General features: G+C 39.7%; 1 protein-coding gene across 5 annotated transcripts in view; it reads right to left on the minus strand.

Moving 5' to 3' along the window:
• Positions 1–24333, minus strand: part of FRMD6 (FERM domain containing 6) — a 75083-nt gene that overhangs the window by 2248 nt on the left and 48502 nt on the right. For all 5 annotated transcript variants that reach the window (XM_012757981.2, XM_012757972.2, XM_012757977.2 and 2 more), the window contains 8 exons: positions 22204–22390; positions 18695–18850; positions 15127–15192; positions 14190–14258; positions 11214–11388; positions 6148–6483; positions 4560–4691; positions 1056–1147 (listed from right to left, as the gene is read on the minus strand). In XM_012757981.2, coding sequence (XP_012613435.1) covers positions 1056–1147; positions 4560–4691; positions 6148–6483; positions 11214–11388; positions 14190–14258; positions 15127–15192; positions 18695–18850; positions 22204–22390 — 1213 coding nt within the window. The remainder of the gene's footprint in view (positions 1–1055; positions 1148–4559; positions 4692–6147; positions 6484–11213; positions 11389–14189; positions 14259–15126; positions 15193–18694; positions 18851–22203; positions 22391–24333) is intronic.

A 24333-nucleotide genomic window follows, 5' to 3' on the forward strand; every position in this document is an offset into this window, starting at 1 on the left:
TTCACATTATGGATACTTTAATGAAAGTGAAGGGCAAATGAGAAAAAAGGAAAGAAAGAAGGTGAAAATATCAGGGACAAAGAGAGCCAGCATTTAAGAGAAAGAAAGAGGCCTGGCGTGGTGGATCATGTCTGTAATCCTAGCACACTGGGAGGTTGAGGCGGGTGGATCGCTCAAGGTCAGGAGTTTGAAACCAGCCTGAGCAAGAGCGAGACCCTGTCTCTACTAAAAATAGAAAGAAATTAATTGGCCAACTAAAAATCTAACGAAAAAATTAGTCGGGCATGGTGGTGCATGCCTGTAGTCCCAGCTTCTCGGGAGGCTGAGGTAGGAGAATCTCTTGAGCCCAGGAGTTTGAGGTTGCTGTGAGCTAGGCTGACGCCAGGGCACTCTAGCCCAGGCAACAGAGTGAGACGCTGTCTCAAAAAAAAAAAAAAAAAGAGAGACAGGAGGGAAAAAAAACCCAAAAAAACAAAGAACAAGATACAAAGAAAGCCCATAAAACAAAGACAGGAGCAGGGAGAGAGTTCTCAGAAAATAGAGGTATTAGTTGCAGATTATATCCAAATGCTAAAACCATGAATCAGAGTACTTTATCTATATCTTTTGACATTTTAATGCTTTAACTGGTGATCACAGGTTGTCAAATGCTCTAGCTCAGGATACTTTAAAAATTCAATCTGAATGGAATAACCAGAGTGTGGAAACATTTCTGCTATAATACACCTGACAAGAACATTATTCTCCCAGGTTTTTAAGGTCAATCAACACACACACTCACATAGAGATAACCTAAAGCCTGAAGACCAGAAGGTGTCCCACCTAAATAAAGTGTGAAATGAAATATATAATTTATCCAAATAATAATCAATGCAAAGATAAGTGGAATTCAGCAAATAAAATGGAAATAAATTCAGAATAAAATTAGAATGCATGTATCTGGTAAGAATCACTTTCTTAGGGTCTTAATTTTTGCTTAAATATAAATGTAATTTCTTACTTAAAATTTTCTATAACTTCAGTTCCTAATTTAAACTTTTCAGTTCCTTTAGTACCTGTGGAAGAGAATCGGTACTCTGCCCACGAAGTTTGACAACTGTTTCTGAAGAGCTCGAGGTGGAAGAACCGATTTCCTTCACAATCAACCCTGAAACAAAACACAGAGGGAAAAAAATAATGAATTCTTCAAATAATTCACACTTCTTGCTACATATTCTGACATATACTATTACCAGGAATGAAATTCTCTCTTGTTTATGGTAAACAGCGGGTAGTGAGGAAATGTGGGTTAGAGCGCAGAAAGGAGTTTAGAGTCTGAGTTTTCTAAAATAAAATCCTGATTATGCTGCTTATGAAGTTAGAAATAAAAAACAAAGACTGTAGGTATGAAGCACTCTTTACTATATCTCACAAAGCTTCCCCTCGTTTCCTTTCCACATATCACCAATGTTGAACTCAATCCTCGCTGAGCAGTGACGCAGCCTTCCAGGTTTCGTTCCACTTGGACGTGCAGGGGTGAACTGCGGGGGCTCGGCCTCTGGTGTCACACAGATCTGGCTGGAACTTGGCCCAGACAAATAACGAGCTGTGTGTCCCGGCCCAGACAAGTAACGAGCTGTGTGTCCCGGCCCATCACTTAGCCTCCCTGTGTCTCAGCTCCCCTTTGTACAAAATGGGGCCGGTAACAGCACCTGTCCACGAGAGTTTTAAAGAGGACTCAACAGCAAAGGCATGAAAAGGGTGAGGTATAGGGCCTGCACATGGACACGGTAAGTGAGAGCTTTGCCTGGCTGATGGGGCACTGTGGCACATACCTCCTGCAGCTGACCCCAGGGGAGGAGACCAAAATGGGCAGCCGCAGTGAAAATTCAGTACTGGGTCACTGAGGACAACGGAGCCCCTAATCACCTTAGTGCTGAGGGGAGACCCACAAAATCTGGGGGAACAGAAATCCAAGGCTGACACTTCCCCATATGACTATGACATGTGAGTGAGGCACCCAGAAAAAACATATTTTAGAAGGTAAAATTATCAACAAGAACTGAATTGGTTAAGTGAACACTGCTGAAATTTTTCTTGCCGACAGATGAAGCAAGTGAGTAGGTCCAGCCCTAGATCCACAAAGCCAAATGGCTTCTTAAGAAAAGTCCATCTCCACCTTATAGAAAAAGCAACTTGAGTAACGTGATTTTTATTCGACCAACCACTGCTAGGAACCTACAGGAATGGCTTTTTGTGTTCTATCCCTTAACTTTTTAGAACTGTCTCATAATGATTCAGTGTCTAGCATATGCCTTGAATATATGAAGTGTTCAACCGAAACCTGAAATATGAAAACATTTCTGATTTCCATGTAGATAGTTTAAAAGTGCTCAGGTGATATTCATATTTTGGGGTTTAGTACAAATTGCTATACTATAGAGTCCTTCTCTAGAAAGATCTTTCTCTTCTATAAAGCATTAAACCTTTGAACAAATCCTCATAGGAACATGTGGACTTGTGCACTGGTTGGCACTTGGTATGGTTCCTGTTGGATATCCTGATAAATGTACCCCCAGCTACCATGCCTACAAATAATCTTCCCCTAACCCAGACCCACTATGAGAAAAGTCAGCATTGAGCCTGGTGCTCAAAACACTGAACCAACTCCTTCAACAAGATTGAAGGACAGTGGCATACTTCATCACAGCTCCATCTTAGCTCAATGTTTTAAAGACAATGTTTAAATGTTCAAACTATAGAGAATTTGGAGAACTAGGATGATGCAAGGAAGAGAATAGAATCACATATAATTCTATCACCCAGAGAAAAGGCTATTAATATTTTTATGTATTTTATTTTTATAGACATATAAACATTTTTATTTTTAAATTAGACCATACTTTTATACAATTTCCACTGTTTTTCTTACCTATCTTTCCTTTTTTTTTTTTGAGACAGAGTCTCACTCTGTTGCCCAGGCTAGAGTGAGTGCCGTGGCGTCAGCCTAGCTCACAGCAACCTCAAACTCCTGGGCTCAGGCCATCCTCCTGCCTCAGCCTCCCGAGTAGCTGGGACTACAGGCATGCACCACCATGCCCGGCTAATTTTTTCTATATATATTAGTTGGCCAATTAATTTATTTTTATTGATAGTAGAGACGGGGTCTCGCTCTTGCTCAGGCTGGTTTCGTACTCCGGACCTCGAGCAATCCGCCCGCCTCGGCCTCCCAGAGCGCTAGGATTACAGACGTCAGCCACCACGCCCAGCACCTATCTTTCTTATGTTACTAAATATTCCTTGAAAATCTCATATTTAATGACTATATGATATTCCATTGTATGAACAGAATATATTTTAACCACTCATTGTTATTTTTTTGCTATAACATTTCAATAAACATATTTTGTATATCAGTCTTCTTACATAGCCATCCTAGTTTATTTAAATTTTATTTCCATTTAAAATTATGAAATTAATAATCTTATAAAAATTAAATGTGGAAATATATAAATACAAAGTATGATACAAGTCAGCTTCCCTCATATCCCTGCCCTCCTTCCCATAGGCACTCTAGCATACACTGTTTCAGACCATTTCCATTATATAAACATCTATACACAGAGCTATTCATGCACTCATAATGTAGGTGCATGAATTTATAACTGTGAATTTATTTATATTTAATATACATTAAAATGTACTTGCAAGAAGAAAAATTCAGTATCATTAAGCAAATGGGCACAAAGGGCCACCGTTTGCATGTGAACTCTAAGCATGTCTATAGCAACCAGCCTGATGCGACCGCGTTGCTCCGGGAGAGGAATTCTACACAGCACGGGCAGGTCTGCTCCTGGAAGAGCATCTGGAGGCCACAGCTCTGCGGGTTCGCAAAGGGAATTCTGAAATGAAAGGCACCTCATGCTCTTGCAGAGTAAGTGCCAGGACGATGGGGACTGCGGGCTGGTCTTGTTCCGGGAGAGGCTCCCTGAGCACCGGGGACTGTGTGCCGGACAGGGCAGCCACAGTTGCCCCGGTTGTAACAGGGTCTTTTATTCAACCAAGGCTGGAAGTGACGGAACAATACGTACTTGGGCCACTTCAATAGTGGTGGTTCCCAAGGCTCATTTTTCTAAAGAACAGAGACTAATTCATGACAAGTGACAAAAGCAGTTAGAAGTGACTGAGGTTTAAAAACAAAGCTCATACTACTGCCTGTTTTTTTTTTTTTTAAGACAGATAGAAACGGATTTATTATATAAACCTATATTAAAATTACAGTGAATGCATGTTTTCTAAAAGAATTCATACCAATGAGGAGTTTAAAAGTTTCTTTTTAGGTCAACCCTTTTTGGCACTTTTTCTCCCAGACTCCTGTACCAGTAAAACAGAATGGGAAACATAAAACAAAACAACAGAAGGCCCTGGATGCTGCAGTCTATGACCCTGACCTGGAGAGGCTCTTATTCCAGTCCTCTCTCTGACCTACAGCTCCCCCCACACATCCCTATTTCCCAAGGCACTTGCTTTTCAGACCAGAATAATCTGCTGCCTAAGGAGAACTTCCCGTAAGAGCTCACCAGAGTGTCCATTCAGCTTCCGCGACACGAGCATGTCCTCTGTGATATAGATGCACATGTCTGGGCTGACTTCCAGAGACTCTTCATTCATCTGCTCCAGGTCCCGGGGGTCATCAACCAACATCTCTATTTCTGACACAGAAGAAGGAAAAGACATTTAATGACATGATGGGAAATGACCATCATAATCCACAGCCACACTTGGAGGGTGGCCACATAATTATTCATATTTGAACATAAATTCACTAACGAGACTCTTCAACAAGAAACTCTACACAGACCATTCTCAAGTAGGTGCTACTTGCTCTCTTTTTTCATAGGTTTTGCTGTGTTATCTACGTATCTTCTAATGCCAGGATGATTATCAGTTATTCCTTACTTTTTAAAAGATAAGAAAAACTGTACTACCGTGCTGCAATGACAAATGGCAAAGTGAAACTCATGAGCCGTTTGCCTAATGCCAAAGTAGGGATCGTTGACATAGGCAGCTGAGCGGGCCACAAAACTCTCCATTCCCACAGCTGCCCACTCACAGAGCGCTGAGTGACTTGATTTGAGATCCATACGAATGCTACAGGAACTAAACATATGTCCTGACGTTTTCCTTAACAAAGTCAGTATCTTTTCCCTAAACCTGAATACTACAGCACTTATTTGAGACAGAAAAATAATATAAAAGAGGTATACAAATGCTAAGTTTGGCTGACATAGGCTGGTAGTCTTATCTGTTTAAAACAAAGTAAGTTCCTAGCAGCCAGGTGCTACATATATTTTTTTATACTCCTGATAGTTTTGGTCACATAGGGGACACTTAAGAAACACTTTCCTGGCTGGGCGCAGTGGCTCATGCCTGTAATCCTAGCACTGTGGGAGGCCGGGGCGGGTGGATTGCTCAAGGTCAGGAGTTCGAAACCAGCCTGAGCAAGATCCCATCTCTACTAAAAATAGAAAATAATTGGCCAACTAAAAATATATAGAAAAAATTATCCAGGCATGGTGGCGCATGCCTGTAGTCCCAGCTACTCGGGAGGCTGAGGCAGGAGGATTGCTTAAGCCCAGGAGTTTGAGGTTGCTGTGAGCTAGGCTGATGCCACAGCACTCTAGCTGTGGCAATAGAGAGACTTTGCCTCAAAAAAAAAAAAAAAAAGAAACAAAACACTTTCCTACTTAACCCAATGGCATGGACTCAAATCTTTCTTGGGGTGGGAGGGTGTATGTCCAGGACTTCAAGACGTTTCTGTCACTGTCAGTGCACTCCACTCTGGTGTCCTAACCATTGCCTTACTACTCTGTGAATCAGAAACACAGAGATGAAGGCTGTAGGACTAATGTCTTCTTCTTTCATATGATCGGCTAAGACTTAGGGTCCACACCGTCCACCATATGGCTGCAGAGGATCATGACTAGACAGATGCTTTGCTCACAGCCGAACACGAGCAACTCAACCAAGTCACCACGGAAGAAGGCAAGATACACTCTTCTCTATTACTACTATGTAAGCTCCCCCAGATATCCATTCTACAGAATCAATGCCTGAAAAAACTGGGGGAGAAAAAGCAAAGAGCCAGTGAGGGGACAGTACTGTTACCATCGTCCTGGGAGTCCTCTTCCAGTCGGTCTTTGCCTCCGCTCTCCACCCCTGAGGTGTGGGAGCTGCCGTGGCTGGTCATGGAGCTGCAGGTTTTCAGCTTGCGGTGGACGGCGCTGCCGGAATAGCTGTCCTCTGGCCCCGCGTCCCGGGGCTTGGTGTCGGCCTCGATGCCCGAGGTGTGGGAACTGCTGTGGCTGGCGGTGGAATGACGGGACAGGCGCTTGTGCTTCATGCTGCCTGCACTGCTGCCGCTGGCCCGCGACCGCTTTTCTAGCTGGTCCATGTCGAGGTCCAGGTTGTCGCTGATGTAAGATTCCCGGTACTGCTTCTTCTCTGTGGCAAGGAACACAGCTCATCATCATATTTGACCGAGACAGAAGGAACGGCTGGTTAGCTTAAGTGAGTCATCAGGACAAGAACAAGGACAATTTCACACTCGGAATCTAGTGACTAGAAAGTAGTGATACTTTAGCTAGGAGCTTGCCTGAAGAAGACTGTAAAATGAAAATTTAAAGAACAGTGCAACAGATTTGAGAGGAATATTTAAACTACTTAAAAGAGTTTTGAAGCCTCCGGCACTATAAGAAGAGTGCTATTAAAGTGCAGTTGCAGACCACTTCTTGTACGCAAACTGTTACTGGTCCATAGTAAAATAAGTTCAGTAACTGAGAATGAACATTTAGAAACTGCCATAGCTATCTGACATTGCCATGACAGCCACTAATGTGATTTTGCATTTTGTGAAAGTATCAGTCCATAGCATATTAGATATTTTAAAAATCTGGCCCTTCTCCACAGATAATTTCAGAAGCACTGCTAAAGAAGACTACTTAATAAATATAATTATGCTAATTGCCTTTCATTTTATTTGTTCATTTGCTTCAATTTGTTCCATTGTTAGCTTAGCTCTAGCTGCTGAATACAATTTAAAATGAAACTATTCTTCCGAGAATTTCCTGCAAAAATTCTAAAGTGTAGATTTTCATTAATATGATTGCTTTTTCTCCATGTAGGCCGAATTAGTGAGGCTTTATCATCCTTAGAAAACACAGTAATCACTACTGGTTTGATGATCTCTGATTGGTATATTTGTTCTTTGACCTAAAATGTCAGTGCTGTTCTTTATTGCAAAGACACAACACCGGGGAATCCCTTTCATCAAATTCTAAAGTAACCATGAAGGCACGAAGTTACAGCACAGCTGCAGGTATATAACTGACACAAAAAATGTTTTTGTGTTTCAGAACAGAAATCTAAAACAAAGAAACATTTCAGCTTCCTTGCCTTCTTAATGCTAATGAAAAATAACACACTGAAACAATGTTAAGAATGGAGAGTGCATTTGGGGAATGTTAAGTTGGTATCATTTTAGAAACTGCTAACTAGTAGACTAACTGGTTTCTCCTGTGACTGTTAATAGATTTAATTGTCCTGTTTTTTGGTTAAGTGAAAATACTTGTACTCCTGACGTCTGAATCCAGCTATGAAGTATAATCACCACAGGCTCCCCAGACACACCTTCCAGGATGCAAAACGCAAAAAGTGCTTTGGAGAAGGCTATGTGTACATTTCCGGGCTCCAGCCCAACCATGCCATTCTAAGGCAGAGGTCCCCAACCTTTTTGGCACCAGGGACATGTTTCATGGAAGCCAGTTTTTCTATGGAAGAGGGGTGGGGTACGGAGGAGCTCTGTGGCCTACAGACGGGTACCAACCCACAGCCTGGGGGGTGGGGACTGCAGGTCTAAGAGATCAGGCTGGAACACAAAGGCGAGCATGTGCAGCCACACCGAAAGCAGGCTGGAAATGACACCAGAGCTCAACACACACATAATTTACAACGGAAGTGCATCCAAGTACAACTCATTGCTCAGGGAGTAGACTGAGTTCTAATGATCCCTTATTTTCTGCAGTCAACAGAGGTAGAGATGAAGACGAAGAGCTAAAGGGACTTACAAAATTCTCGTACAGTTTCTATTCATTGCAGTTACACGATAATTAGCTATGTGGCCCTTAGAAGGGTGGAAAGTGAAGAGAAAAAAGTAAAAAAAAGGCTATAAGGCATTGGAGTTCTATAGCTCTAAGACAAGTAGGAATTGTGAATATACTCTCATTTAATAGCTTTTCTGCCTCCTTACAAAATAGCCTTTATATTCCCAACTTCCTGATAGGTTCAGAGCCAATTACAGTTATTCTATATTCATAAGTACTTGCCAGCCTGCCTTCCACCTAAAAGGAGGCTGGTGTAAATCATATTTCTTGTCCGCATGTCAGTACAGCCTTAGTGTTGCATGCCACTGGCTTCTCTTCCCTTCCTAGTGCTGTATCATTGAGGCCCTTTGCAAACATTTAAGAAGCTTCATACCACCCAGTTACAAATTGAGGGAAATGTTTAAATAATTCTGAATTATTGTAAGAAACGCAAAATGCAACCTCTCCTCCCCGATAATCATTGGCATCAGTGGTGTGGATCATCAATTCCATATGTCTGTGTTCTTTTTATTCCCTGTTGTAAAAGCCCAGAGACAACAAATTTTGCATACATGATTTTGGAATATAATGCAGTAAATGTGACCTCTTGACCAAAAATAAGCTTGAGCTATTGAATAAAGTTGGCTTAAAATTTTTTTTAATGACACAAGGCATGTTTTGCCTTCTCTTCTGAACCCTATGGAAGAATTCTTGTGATCATTTTCTACTATAAAATGCTAAAATAGTGTTTCAAACAAGGTGTCTCTAAATGAAATTTAATTAAGAAAAACACTGACTTTCTTTGTGCTAACCTGATGCCAAGAAAAGGGCTTTCCTTGTTAAAATGATGGCGCCCTTAAGTGTGGGTAAGATAACTGGCTTCAGGCCAAAGCTGGCCCAGAGAAACTTGGATTTAGGCCTTCTTCAGATGAGGAGGCACTGCTAAGTAGAAGAAACTAAGTATGGAAGAAGAAAACAAGGCTTCCCCTTTAATCTGTCTACATTCATCCAAATAAAAGATCCAATTTACAATTTACATCTTCATCATTCCTTCATTGCCTACTGTATAGTTTGAATGTTTGTGCCACCCGCCTAAACTCGTGTTAAAATCTAACTGTCACTGTGACAGTATTCAGATGTGGGACCTTTAAGAGATGATTGGGCCACAAGGGCTCTGCCTTCATAAATGGATTAATGTCACTGCTGCAGGCAGGAACTCATTATAAAAGGGGGAGCTCAGACCACTTTTAGTCTCTGTCTCTTGCCCCCTCTTTGCTCTTTCACCTTCCACCATGGGGTGACACAGCAAGAAGGCCCTTGTCAGATGTTGGCCCCTTGATCTTGGACTACCCAGCCTCAAGAACTGAGAAAATAAACTTCTATTCTTTATAAATTATCCAGTCTCTGTCTTTTATTGTAGCAGCACAAAACACACTGAGACACCTACTCACTTAAGCCCCCAAATATACTTGGTACTATGCTTGGCAATGGACAAAGCCTTGCGCCTCTAAGAACTCAAAATTCCCTGTAATTTTACCTTAGAACCTATAGAGGAAGTCATTAATTCTTTCAAGCTCCAAAGGATTCCTTTAAGGTTATGTAAACAAGAATTTACTAAAATGCTACAGGTAGAGAGCAGATGGAATAAAGGAACTTCTCGAGGTGCCATGTTGGCCGTTTAGGACTGAGGCAGACTTGGGCTATGCACCTAATTAAGTCACCTCTCCTCACAGGATCCCATGGTGTTTCTGTCCCCATCTGAGCTCCTCTTAGCATTCATGTCAGCACAGGAGAGATATATTTGTTACACTGATGAGTCACTGTGGGGGAGAACTGGCAGTCTGGCAGCAGTGGAAGCCAATACACCTGACAGTTACACCAATTCTCTCCAAAGACAGATGCAGTTTGGTGGCAGACAGTGGGGGAATGATTCATGTTCTAATTGCTACTAAATTACACAGGAGTCTCCAAACAGGGTCTCATTTGGACTGAGAAATAGTTTTTGAGAGAAATCCATCAGAAGCACAAACTGCTACAAGGTCTTTTGCTTGTTAAAGAGAGAATGGGTGATTGTCTTGCTTCTTTCTGCAAGAAGGGTGAGATCTGAGGTGTGGGAACTAGTTTCAGACATGAACCTAAGATATGAATCTGCATCCTGATATTGATGCAAATACTCCAAGTCTAACTGAATTATGGTAAGATCAAAAGAATTACTACAACGTGAATTTGTAAGACAAATTAAAAACATTAAAAAATAAATATGCAACATAGAATTTTTGGTGATTAGAAGTCAGGGTGTGTTAAACTGAGAAACCCCAGAGTGCCACAACTCAGGATAATGGGCTAACCATTAGATTAACATTATAAAGCTGAAGTGTAATGGTAGAGGCCCCTCACATTGCATTGCTCTTCCCCAACCTCACTTGCCCCTCTTCCTAGGACCCAGTACTCTAGGGTCCCAAACAGATTGCTCTATCCCATCTGTATCTCAGCAAAGCCCCCACAGAACTACCCAACAAAATCCTCAAACAAAAACTTCCCTCTTCTTTGTCATTCTTGCTAGGCCAGACTTGGAGGCCTCTCAGCTGTCAATCAGAGAGGACGGAGACACATCTGTGACCCATCTTTATTATCACTCTGACCTAAGGAATATTCGCATTGGCAGGAATTCCAGACTGCCGATACCACCACCAAGGTAGGTCATTGTATATACACAGCTCTGAGATGCAGATAAAATCCGAGCTGCAGATAAACCCTTGGCCCATGCCTTTATAGGGTGGCTACTTGCAAAGATTTTCAGGCTAGGCATAGGGAACCTTAAAGAGACTATACTTGAGAGATAGCTAAATGCCTGGGGTAACCTCAGATATTGTGAATAGGTGCTGTGCTAAGTGGCCCTCAAGCCTGGCCCCTTGTCTTCTGGAAGAGTACTGAGATGTAAATGGAAATGCTGCTCTGAATCCAGACAGCCCCAGTCCTAGTCCCCAGATCCCATTCTATAGGAGTTTAAAACCCCAGTTCACGCAGCCACAGAGTAAGAGGCCGCAGGTGGCAAAGGCACCATTCTCTTCCCCACCCGAGACCCTGCGATACCTTCGTTTTCCTCCAGCTTTCGGATGTGGCGCAGGAGAGGCTGCAGGTTCATGTAGAGGCGGTGGCTGTTGCTCAGAAGTTGCAGGAGGTGTCTGGAGCGCATGGGGCACCCCGTGTAGTATATGAGCTTCCTGGCCGAGGGCAAACCATCTGGCAGAATCTCAAATTTCTTACCCTGTGGAGGGAAAGCATGAATCAAATTCAGGAAGAAAAATCTCTGATTTGACAAGGTCCCCTTTGTTTTTTATTTACTAAAGGTTAACTATAGATTCAGAAACAGATGTATAAAGCTCCATTTAAAATTCTCTGAAGGATAAGTTATTATTTTCCCTTTCAAAAATGTCACAGGACTGAGGATTACTAAATATTTCAGGGGAAAATGCTTCAGGGAAGCATCTAGCCAGGGTCCCAGTAAACACTATGTAAGATAGCTGAGAAATCTTTGGATTCTCTGGCTGGTCAGGCTATTTCTACAATGGAGAAGAAGGGCACCCTCAGATGGAATCCCAACACCCTAACTCAGCAAACAAGATGACAAATTCTAGAAGAGATGAATGCATTGAAATATTTATTGAATACTTACTATGTACCAAACACTGTGCTAGGCACTGAAAAAATAACAGTGAATGAGACAGATAAGGTTCCTACCCTCATGGAGCTACATCCCAGTGGAAGAGATGGTAAATAAACACATAAAATAATTACAATTTATGATAATTCTGGGAAAGGAAATAAATACAGTAAACAATACAGGATATCTATTTAGGTTTTAGAAAAATGGAGAACTTCTCTAGCTGGACAAAAGGGGAAGCTGGCAGTTGGAGGGATGAGGAGGGAAAGGGAAAGGGCGGCCACCAGCAGAGAGAGAAGGAATCTCATTCTTTAAGTCTAGGATCTCTAACATAAAGTCCTAAGTCGAGGGTGAGAGTTTGGCAAAGTTCCTTACAGTTATGAGATATAACAAACTCCTTTAACTTTTCTAATAATGAATAAGGCAACAGAATTACAAAAAGGAATATTTCAGATAAAATGATTCTCAGCCAGAGGGCAAAGTAAAGCAGGGAGAGAGGCAAATTCTAACTACACTCTTTAAACTTGGTACAAAGCAATATGGATTTGTGTAACCTAGATAGGGATGGGATGTTTTTTTAACCTCTGAGTTTTTCATTTTAAAGGAACCACCAGTGGATCCCGATGCTGAAATAGTAATTATGACAATTATGGAGCACCAAGCACATATTAACTCATTTAATCTTCACAACAGGTCTATGAGGGAGTACTAATTATCCCATCTTAGAATGAAACCCAATGCACAGAGAGGTCACAGAACTTGCTCAAGGTACCATGGCTAGGCAGGGCTAGGTTAGTTGCAAGAAAAATCATTTGGGAAACTTGTCAAAATAGATTCCTGGTTTCTATCCCAGACCCACTGTGCCAAAAATCTCTTGGGGGCCGGGCATGGTGGCTCATGCCTGTAATCCTAGCACTCTGGAAGGCCAAGGTAGGCGGATCGCTCAAGGTCAGGAGTTCGAAACCAGCCTGAGCAAGAGCGAGACCCCATCTCTACTAAAAATAGAAAGAAATTAATTGGCCAACTAAAAATGCATAGGAAAATCTTAGCCAGGCATGGTGGTGCATGCCTGTAGTCCCAGCTACTCGGGAGGCTGAGGCAGAAGGATTACTTGAGCCCAGGAGTTTGAGGTTGCTGTGAGCTAGGCTGATGCCACGGCACTCACTCTAGCCTGGGCAACAAAGCGAGACTCTGTCTCAAAAAAAAAAAAAAAACTCTTGGGAGAGGGAAGATGAACCCCAGAAATCTGTATCTTTAATAAGTTCTTCAGATAAGACTGAGGCACAACTATTATAGATTCAGTAACCACTAAATCCAGGACCCTAAAAGAACTCAATTTCATAAATGCACTTTATTTCAAACAGCTCAAATCCTTCACAAAGAGCTTAAACAAGAAAGAGTCAGTGAGGAGGAGGCTGGCTAAATCCTATTTAATGTATGAGTAAGTGAAATCAGATTGAACTGTGCCCAAATAATTAAAGTAATGTGAAATCAGAAACAGGTCTTTTAAAGTAATATGAAATCAGAAACAGGTCTTTTGACTAACAGGGCAGTGTGGGGTCAGTGCCCACATTCTACTTGCAATATAGTGCTTTTTTTATACAGGCTATCTTTCTTATGGGAGAGCAACACACGTCTATATAAATCCTTATCTTCCTCCTTTCTTTGTGTATTTTTTCCAATTATTTCTGAACAAAGAATAATTACATATTTTAATGACCACTAGATGTGCACATTAATCATAATTCTTCAAATTCTATCTAAAAATGAATATAGCTGGCAAAATAGAGAAATAGCTGGGAAAAATTTGCTTTAATAAAAGAAAGTGTATCATTTTCAATATTGTAAAAATAAAAATACTTTTCCTGTTAAGAATTGCAGACCTTTTTTAAAAAGATGAGTTTTAAATAGTCGGATATTAATAGAAACATCTTTTTATGTAACTCTATTCTTTGCTCAAAAGAAGAGAACTGGCCAACCTCCATACTAAGAATAATTTACCCTGTGATTATGGCTTTCTGTTTTCCAATCCCTCTGCTGTAGGCTTTTTTATGATAATTCTATTTAATGAACTCATCTTGAACCTTTCTCACCACATTTCTTCTGCAACTAGAATAATGTAGGGTAGTATGGTAGGGACCAGACACAAAATTAAAATTAGTAATTTCTTTTGCTGTAAGATTCTTTGATTTCAAGTTCACTACTGATAAGAGTACCAAGAATTATAACATATGCATAAGAATATAAGAAGGCAAATCATCTTCAGCTTCAACTTTTTAAAAATAACTTTTGTGCCTGAGATAATATTGTTTAAAAACAAAACAAAAGACAAAAAATAATAAAATCCACAAAAACAAATGACTGAAGAGATTTTTTTTAAAAAAAGTAGGTTATTTTAAACTTACCACAAACACCAACTTTCCAACATTTGTCCAGGGGAAATCATAAAGTAATTGTTTCTCTTCATCTATATTCTGCGGAAGGAATTAAAATGCATATAGAGTTAATGGGGAAAATGACAGATAATCTAAAATGGCTCTAATTTCTCTCCCAGAAAACTCAAATACAGTAATTAAAATCTGAAAGAGGTCCCCAACTCTCTTTGGAAAAGTGCAGATAGTGATTAAAAAGATTAGTGATATAAGTCTGTAGCTTTTGGTTCCTGCGTGACTGCATGAACTGGCTCTTTAGTGCAACCTTTTCCCTTCTGGCCCATCCCCGAATTTAAATAAAAAGCCCCAAAGACTCAGGCGTTCAAGAGATGAGATAAGGCACTCAGACTTTCATAACTGGAAAATTTGCCTATATCAAAGATAAGACATCTTTATATTTTCTTATGTCTTGCATAAAGAGTTATTTTCTCTCCCCTGTTGATGGCTGTAGGATAACACCATACCACCTATTAAAGGGTGACAGTTATTACTTATTTGAGGAACAAGTTTTATCAGAAAAGTGTAATGGAAATTAAAACGTCTGGCCAGGCACCATACTAAAATGTCATTTTTCTTTCCACAGTTATAAATGCTCCAGAGGATAAAAGAAAACATTTAAAAATCAATGACCAAGAGAAATGTTTAGATATTAATGATCTGTTAGTGATCTGTTAGTGATGAACCTGGGCTAATCTTTGGCTTGTTGTTTTTTGTTACTGAGGACTTAGTACTGTCAAGGATCAGGTTAAGTCACTTTATCCATCCTATCATCCACATCTGTTCAGATAAGTAGGAAATGACTAGTCAATGGCTGAAAATGAACCACTGAACCTATGGCAGGACCACACAGGTACACTGTAAATGCAAGACATGGTCAATAGCATTTGACACTTATATCTCATTTACCAACCTGAAAAATCTGTATTCCTCTCATGGTCAATCCAAGGGTCAGGGAAGCTTCAATTTCCCTTTTATCCTGTAGGAATAAGATTTTATGAAAAAATACATTTTCTTCTACAGTGGATAATTCAGCACCAAAGAAACATAGAAATTTCAGGATTAGAAAGTTTTTGACTTAAAATAACTGCTCAAGTCTTTCCACATCCCTAGTTTCTTATAAGATTTAAGAAAAATCATGGGCACATATTAAATCGATAATGGTGTATTCTATACTTTTTAAATCTCTGAGATCTCAAAGTTTAGTGTTTTCACTATAATACGCAATTTCATATCTGACAATATTCTAAATATTTGTGTTACTGAGAACTCTAGTAAACAAGAATATTTTTGCAGTTTTTGTATCATTTAATTTTTTTTAAACCTTCCATCTTATGCTTACTCTTTTCTCAGATATTAGGATTTTAGTCAAATGCAGTAGTTATATTTTGAAATGAATCAAATTTTGTATTTTTAAAACTGGGCAAATCTCCCAGCCCTGAAGCCAAAATTAGAGGCAAGATGATTAAATATTTAAGACTCTCTCATGAGGATAAATAATAAAGTTGTAAAAAGCTTTACATTTGGTTCATTTGGAAATACTTATTTTTAAGAAGTTTCATTATCACTTGCCAATATGATACACATTCTACCAGCTAAACCATAAACTGTAAAAAATAAACTACAACATGCATAAGTAAAAAAAATTCTACAATTAAAAATGTACCCTAAAATTTGGTCACATCTTTTAAGTGCTCATAATGTAATAAGTGTATATAAGGTATGAAGTTCAGAAAAGAAGATAAATAAAATTGCAAAAGTATTTTCATTATGAGATTTCTCAACAAAAATAAATGGATATGTGCATATCTTTATTGAGTTTAGTGCCAGTTTTCCCATGAATATGGGAAGAAATAATTTTAGAATATCCTCAGCTGGCATAATAAAGAGAAAACAGCCTATTTTCACTATTTAGACTATTTCTTTCCAACTAGTATATTTTTACATCAAGGAAGTATAAGGTTTAAAAGGAGAAACCAATCCATCACTATATGTGTTTAGGCCAATTTCCCTTTCAAGGCTGTACCGACTGCTTTCTGAAATAAGACTGTGCTCATAAAAATGCTGGTTGTTCACATATGATGTGTGTGTTGGTGGGAAAGGGACAGAAAATAATTTTTTCAGAATATTTCCTGTCTTTTGTCTACCTTATTTCCAGTTTATGAGCAACCCGTAAGTAAAGCAGATTTAATAACTACCACTTGATTTCTCCAAAGAATGAAAAACTGCTCATCAGGTAACAATATCCATTCTCCCATTTAATTAAGTTACATTTTTATTAAATATCTTGTTTTAAGCAGAAAAGAGTCATTTTCTATGTAATTTAGAAATACCACACTTTAAGCAGATTTGAAAATTAATTTTTACATGAAAGGCAAATTGGGGACATCTACTTCACCAAAAGATTTTATTTCTTTTTTCTTTTTCAATAATTTTTATTTCAAAATATTAGAGGGTACAAGTGTTGTTACATAGATGAATTGTATAATGCTGAAGTCAATGCTTTTGGTGTCCTGTCACCAGAAGAGTGCACATTGTACTCGATAGGTGAGATTTTATATGCCTCACCCCTCGACCTCTTCTTAGTTTCCAAAGTTCATTACACCACTTAAAGACCATGTGTACTGATTGTTTAGCTCCCACTTATTAATGAGAACATGTAGTGTTTGATTTTTATTTCTTAACAGGATTTGTTAAAATACCAAGACTCCCGGCAAATAAGGCAAGAAGCAATTAATATTTACTAAGCACTCGCTAATGTTCCAGGTATTTCACCCTTGTTATTTCAAATTCATTATCTCATTGAATCCTCCCAACCTTGTGAAGTATATTATATCACTCCCACCTAATAGACGGCTCAGGATTATACTTGTAGTTGCCTAGGACACCAGCAACAGTGAGTAGTGACATACGGTTTCTAATTGATACCTGATTCTAAGGCCACAGTCTTTCCAATATATCATTCGTACTTTTAATACATTTTAAGACATAAACTGTCAAAAATGTAATTTTTTTTGCCTTTTCTCATGTAAATTGAGTATCACAAATGAAATCTCTTAAGGGAGGGAAAATAAACCCACAGCTCAGTCCTTTAGGAATTGAGCCAGAGGGACCTTATGAAACTTAATTATGCCTTTCAAGAATGGTGGGGCATTAACAATGCATCTCTTGGGCATGGAAGAGAGACAGAAAAACCATCAGTTGGTCCCTTATTAAGTTTTCCGAACCAGCTTAGAAGATTACCAAATGATGTAGCCAAACTAGAGCCCCATCTCCAATGGTTTAATTTTGCTAATCTTACCACAATGGGTATAGAGATAACAAGCACAATACCAACAATGGTAATGCTAATAGTAGCAAGCATGCCATCATGCTTAACCTGTGCTGAATTGTTTTGAGGACTTTTTATCCATTAATTCCTTTAACCTTCAGTGATCCTAAGAGGTAGGTATATTACTGTCCCCATTTAACTATGGAGAAACTGAAGCACAGAGAGGTTAAATAACTTGCATAAGGTCACACAGTAAGAAACCAAGCTGGGATTCAATCCCAGGCAGGTACGCCTAACTGACCACGCTCTTAACCACTTCATCCCATTTAGTTTGAGAATCTACCTTTGAATACCGACATGGGCATTCAGGAGTTTTTTGCCAACAAAGTGTTATTTGTGGAAAAGGGAAGGGGTACGGAGGAGGAAGGGAAGAGACGACAAGATGGTAAACAGTAGTCTCAGTGATTCCCTGCAGAGATGGCCTCAGTTGTTATTTGGATGCGTGACTTCTGCCCCAGGATGGAAAAATGAGGCTGTAGATGCACAGGACACAAAGGAAGGTAACTTCAGAGTATGGGAAGCATGGAGTACGGTGGCTTAAGCACACAGGCTTTGTTACGAAGAAGGCCTGGACTGAATCCTAGGCCAGCCACTTAGTTTCGTGATCTTAGGTGAACTATTCAATCTCCTTAAGCCTCAGTTTCCTGCTCTATAAAATGAAGATTACAGTTCCTTTCTTATAGAGTTGTAAGGATTAAAAAGGAAAAAAAAAGAATGAAGTGTGCCTAATAAACACAGTACTCCATAAACATTAGCTGTTGTGGTGATGGTCTTATAATTAATGGATACAATATAGATGTGGCTTCATTTTGAGGAATATTAATTATTGATCAAACAAGTTGCAAATGTTACTCCTCAAAGCAGAATAGTAGTTTTGGGGTTAAGAAAAATAACTATACCATAATCACTGAAAAGCTGGACTCACAATTTGCAGCCATTTGTCATCTCATTATTAGAACCATTAAAAAAACACTCTATCCTCCTTCCAGGACAGAGAAAAAGCACCACTGCCTCCAAGACTGACCTATGATATTAATAACAAATGGCAGTTCGAATTAAACTCTTTTAAAAGCCTTTTAAAAAATAAAATAATTTTCAATAGAATTTTTTCTTCTCAGAAGCTGTAGACAGACTTACTGCAGTTTTGTACCTTATACAATCTGTAGTAATGAACGGCGACGTCATCCAGTCGGACGGCCTCTTTGATATATTTAAGACGGGCCTCGGAAGCTGTCAGTGCAAACTGATCTTTGTGCATGTTTGGAATGTGCTTCAGGATGTAGTCCTTCCCCCTCTTGGAAACAACCTGTTGGGATACAAGGGGTGTGTAATGCAACATTTGTTGGAGGGATGTAAGTACTATTCCCACCCCCAAAATGATGAAAGGAAGAGAATCTAAAATAGGACATACAAACTGGCTGATCTCCATTAGAAAATTCCCACTTTTATTCTGTTTTCACCATCTGTTATGTTCTAGGTTGAATCAGCTAATACTAAAAGGTACAAAGTCAATTTAGCTGTGTAGTACTGCATATCTAAGATGACAAAAATCACAAAAAATAGGAAAAATAGGTTCTCTTGGCTTTAAAGTCACCAATAAAGAAAACATGGAAACTTGTATAATTTCATACACATCATTGTTTATATTTGAAAAAGTACTGGTACCATGAAATACTTCTACTATAGGCACATCTTAAGGTTCTGGATCTACTTAACTCTGAAAGTTATAGCCACAGAGTGGGAGGTACTAAATGTTAGTCACAGGAGGCAGGGGACTAGAAGAAATTCTCTGACATTCTTGGTTCTTGCATAAGAAGCTGATATGAACACTCTATTAGAATACTAATGAGAAAACATTTTCATTCAAACATTCATTATCATTTACTGTGGCTTAGGTTTTTATCAGACAGTCTCAGCTTTTAGATGTGAAAAATACATAGTATCTAGCAGCTACAGGCATTGATTAAAGTCTTAGTTGAGGACTAATTTAAAATATGGAAAGAATTAGGCAATGCAAGCAAAAAGAGTACTGCTTAAAATGATCGGAATAAAAAAATTAGAGAGTTTTTAGTTTTAAAATGTCTTTATAGATATTGACAGTTGGTTTTTTCCTATTGAATATTTTCCAGGGAATTAAACATGATGAATTATTGGTCAATTATCAAGTTCTGCCAAGAACTGTAAGTTACAGATTTTTTTCCCCCTTGATTCCTTTTACATGGTGATCATCTATTTTATTTATTTATTTATTTATTTATTTATTTATTTATTTATTTATTTATTTATTTATTTATTATTTTTTGAGACAGAGTCTCACTTTGTTGCCCAGGCTAGAGTGAGTGCCATGGCGTCAGCCTAGCTCACAGCAACCTCAAACTCCTGGGCTCAAGCAATCCGTCTGCCTCAGCCTCCCAAGTAGCTGGGACTACAGGCATCCGCCACCATGCCCAGATAATTTTTTGTATATATATTTTTAGTTGGTCAATTAATTTCTATTTTTAGTAGAGATGGGGTCTTGCTCAGGCTGGTTTTGAACTCCTGACCTCGAGCGATCCCCCTGCCTTGGCCTCCCAGAGTGCTAGGATTACAGGCGTGAGCCACCATGCCTGGCCTCATGGTGATCATCTAAATCAGTACTAGTCAACCTTTTTTCAGGTCAAAAACACATTGAAAAATAATATTTGTAAGGACACTGAAGTAGATGGTTTTGGTGATTCCAAGGGTGGAAGAAACTAGTATCTCAGCACAGTGGACACCATGGGATACTCACTGGGAAGTTATGATTTAAATTACCAAGATTCAATGAGTACCTGATGACAACTACAGAATGTATACATGCTACAGACAGTAATAGCTTGACACATATTGTGGTTTCTCTTAAGCACTGTAAGTCAGTCAATAAAAACTTAAAGAGCACCTCAATGTGAAATGCTGATGAAACAGAAAAGGTTAAGTTTATGCCTGTCCTTTAGAGCATATTACTGGGGGCAAGAGATAAGCAGATTATTTGAAATAAGATGTAAGACACTTATGTCTAGGATTTTCTTGATCCCAGAGGAGGGGCATTGAGCACCTAGATGGTCTTCCTAGAAAAAACCACAACTGAGCTGAGTCTTAGAGAATGGGTAAGAGTTGGCCAGGTGAAATGGGGAGTGGGGTCTTGCTGGTTAAAGGAACTGCAAGAACAAAGGCCCAGAAGGGTGCAGACATATCAATTGCTGGACATTGCCAGAGCATAAAGTTCAAAGTGCAGGACAACCAGACAGGAAGCTGGAAAGGCTGGTGGTGACTGTGTCTTGGTGAGTTTCTAGGTTATGCCTGGGAGCCAAGCTTCACTCCACAGGTGAAAGGGGAGCCCCTGAAGGATTAAATCAGAAGCAAAGTCATCCCATCTGCAAGCTGCAGAGTAAAGACTGAAGCAGGGACAAGCTTCTGCAATAGTGTTGCTGAGAGCTGGAACCTGGGAAACAGCAGGGCCATGGTGGGGAACGCACACAACGAGGACTGAGGAAAGCTAACAGCAACAAACATGCGATGGAACTGTATTTCTTCGGCTGGGTGGTGGGTAATCAAGTACGTATATTAAAGGGTGCTGTAGCCAACTGGATGGGTCAGGGAGGAGGAATGGTGATAAGGTAGACTTCTCCTTAGGACTCTTAAGGACTCAGAGGGAGGAACACACAGAATTGCGGTAGGAAGATGATGAATTTGATTTAGGACATTCTGGGGTTGAAGTGCCTATGGATAAATAGCTACCTCAGGCATACAGGGGAGAGAAACAGATGTGGGAGTTGCCTCCATGTGGGCGGTGGTTAAAAGCATTAATATGGATGAGATCTCTCAGGAGGTGAGTGGTTAGGAGTCAAGGGCAGCAGTGAGAGTCGGTGAAGAATCCACTGCATCTGTCAACACAGAGCTCACTGGTGAGCCGAGGGCAGCACAAGTGGACTGGGTGGGGAAAGGAGGCAGGTGGGGGTGGCTTAAGGAATTCACATGGGAGGAAAAGAAGCTGAAAAATCCAATATACACGACCTTTCAAGAGGCTTGACTGAGAAGGAAAGGCAAGAGTGGTAGTTTTTTCCCCAGGATGGGTGGGTGAGACGTGGAGGAGGGGTGGGAACAGACATCAGGTGGGGTGGAGAAAGGGTAGTTGAGACAGTTTGTGCTGGGATAACCTCCAATCTCTTGCCAAAATACAGCGGTGGCGCCTCTCCTGGGAGTGAAGGACATGGAGGCTGGAGCAAGCAACAAGTTGACTTGTATTTGTTTTCTCAGCCCAGGGAACCCCGTGAACGAGCTTTACCTTTAAAGAGTAATGTTTTTTTCCCTTCAAAGGAGGAAAAGGCTGCTCCAGGAAAAGAACATAAGATGCTCAAAGTCATGTAAATGCCAAAAGGAGGCTGGCAAATTCCAAGCCCACCCTCCCCCATATTTAGGATGGACAGCAATCCCCTTCCCCATGAACTGTAAGCAGACCGAGGGCATGAAGACATCTCGTGTACCACGCTCTCACATGTTGAACTTGTATTTGGGCATCATGAAGAGTCTGACTGGCCATAAACATCTGGTTCCCATGTCTTGAAGCAGCATGAGTAGCAGCACAATGAACTAGAAATGTGCTAGAGAAAACACTCTTTAGAATTTGAAAACAGTGCCTACCCAAGATGGGAAATAAACCTCCGGCTCAAAGTATTTTCCAGAGTGCTTTTTCCTTTTGAAGTCCCCAAGCTCAGCCTGCAGGGCAAAGGCTGCCAGCAGGAAGTAGGCCTCCTCTCGGAGCACACACTGAGAATGAAGAACTTGTTTTCTCAGGTGCCAGTAATAATAGAATCTTGCTGCTCTGTCACTAGGAAAATAAAAGAAAACAGAACATTGATGGAACAATCCAATGGCATGTAAACAGACCCAAATCCTGCTCTCCATCTGGTGACAGGAGCCCGCCTGTCTCTGCTCCTCCTCCCACCATGAAGAGGGGGAGGCTGTGGCCAATACTTGGTCACCGCCTCTGCCTCACTGAGGTCGCAGGGGCTCAGAACTCCATGTCACACTGACTACCCAGACAACAAAAATAACATTTCCTAAGGCTTATAACATTTGGTTCATTCAGAGGGGGAAAACGTCTGAAACATTCCACTCTAATATGGTAAATATTTCACTGAACAAGCAACAGAACAGAAGCTAGACACTGGCTGTCTGTGGTAATTTTGCCACAGTGACGCTGCACACAACATAAATAAGGACAAATCTGAGGGGCCATCCTGGCTTTAATGTTCTGCTGTTCTTTTTTTGTTTTGCTTTTTTAGCTGAGCATGCTACAAATACTCTAAGACCCTTTCAAAAATGTTTCTGTTTATATACGCTTCTAGAAAAAAAATTTGCTTAACCGTAGTGGTATTTTTTTTTTTTTTAAATTCACTAAGAGTAAATAAGTGAAAGCTTTCCTTAAATCTGGTTTTTGGTTTTTTATTAAGTGAATGTTACCAAAAAGTGCTTTTATAGGCACATGCCATGACAATCATTATACTCCCCACAAAAGGAAATACTAAAAGTCTGCTCATTACAATCCATTGAGGTCAGAAGTAAATACTGTTCCCATTAAATACACTGAGTAGGAAGTGCTGACTGGGGAAAACATGGTCAAAGCTCCAAAAAATGTTCACTGGAAAACAGCACGCTTTTGTGATCAATGTAAAAATGTAAGAAAAAAATGTGTGTGTGTATTTTAGTAAGTTTATTTGCCTCCGTATTATTTTAGGTTGAATGTTTACCCTCAGATTCACAGCTAATATCGCTAGCAGATAATAATAAAAACATATGGGTTTAATTTTAACCAAGACCATGTTTAAGTACGAAGAACTTAAAAATAAGGCATTTATGTAATTTTTCCCCTTGAGACAGAGTACTTTTCAAAGCACTTTTTACAATGCTGACCACACATTGATTGGACAGGTGCATCCCTGAGGAAAAAGGCAGAAGTATAAGGATCGATTAAACATTCATTAACCCCAGGGGGCTGATTAACTGCTAATTACTATATGTTCCTTCTTTCCAGGGCATTCCACATGTACTAGGTAAACTGAATAAAAAAATTATATATATAAATATATACATCACAAGCTAATTATACATATAGCTCACTAGCCAAACGTATCTTTGCTTCTTTCACATAGAGTTTCTCAAAGTTTAAAAATACGTAAGTAAAACAGAGTTCACATTTCTAGTATTTTCTATAGGCCAAAAAAATTTCTGAAATTTCAGTCCAGCACTGAATCTTCCTTTACAAACTGAGCTTCTGAAATGGGAAATGCTGAATTTGTATCATGAGCAATTATATATTAATAGTATTGTTCATATACCCACCTCCAGAAAAAGAATCAATTACCTGCCCTTGTCAAACTGTATCTAAGATTCTCACAGGATAGCTCCATTGGGCCTTATCTTAGCTTTAAAGGTACTGCCAAGAATGGAAGACCCCAAAAATGTGAAAAACAGGCTCTATAAACACCCATGCACTTTTCCAGGAGAGTTCCTGTCCTTGCCCCAAACTCCACTCCACCACAGGAAAAGAATTCAGTCCTTTAACCAATCTCTCCACTCTTCACAAAAGTGTCAGCTTCTTCTTGAAATAAATATCTTTCAGGAGACTGATTTGTTTATGAAAATGAAGAGTATAGAAAATGTGAGCCAGTGATATTAACATTTTCATTAACAGTCTAACATTATCATTCATTCATTCAACAAATATTTATTGAGTGCCTAATGTTTCTCTGTTTTATGGGCTAAGGATAC

Source organism: Microcebus murinus, chromosome 6 (genome assembly GCF_040939455.1).
Source record: "Microcebus murinus isolate Inina chromosome 6, M.murinus_Inina_mat1.0, whole genome shotgun sequence".
Lineage (NCBI taxonomy): Eukaryota > Metazoa > Chordata > Mammalia > Primates > Cheirogaleidae > Microcebus > Microcebus murinus.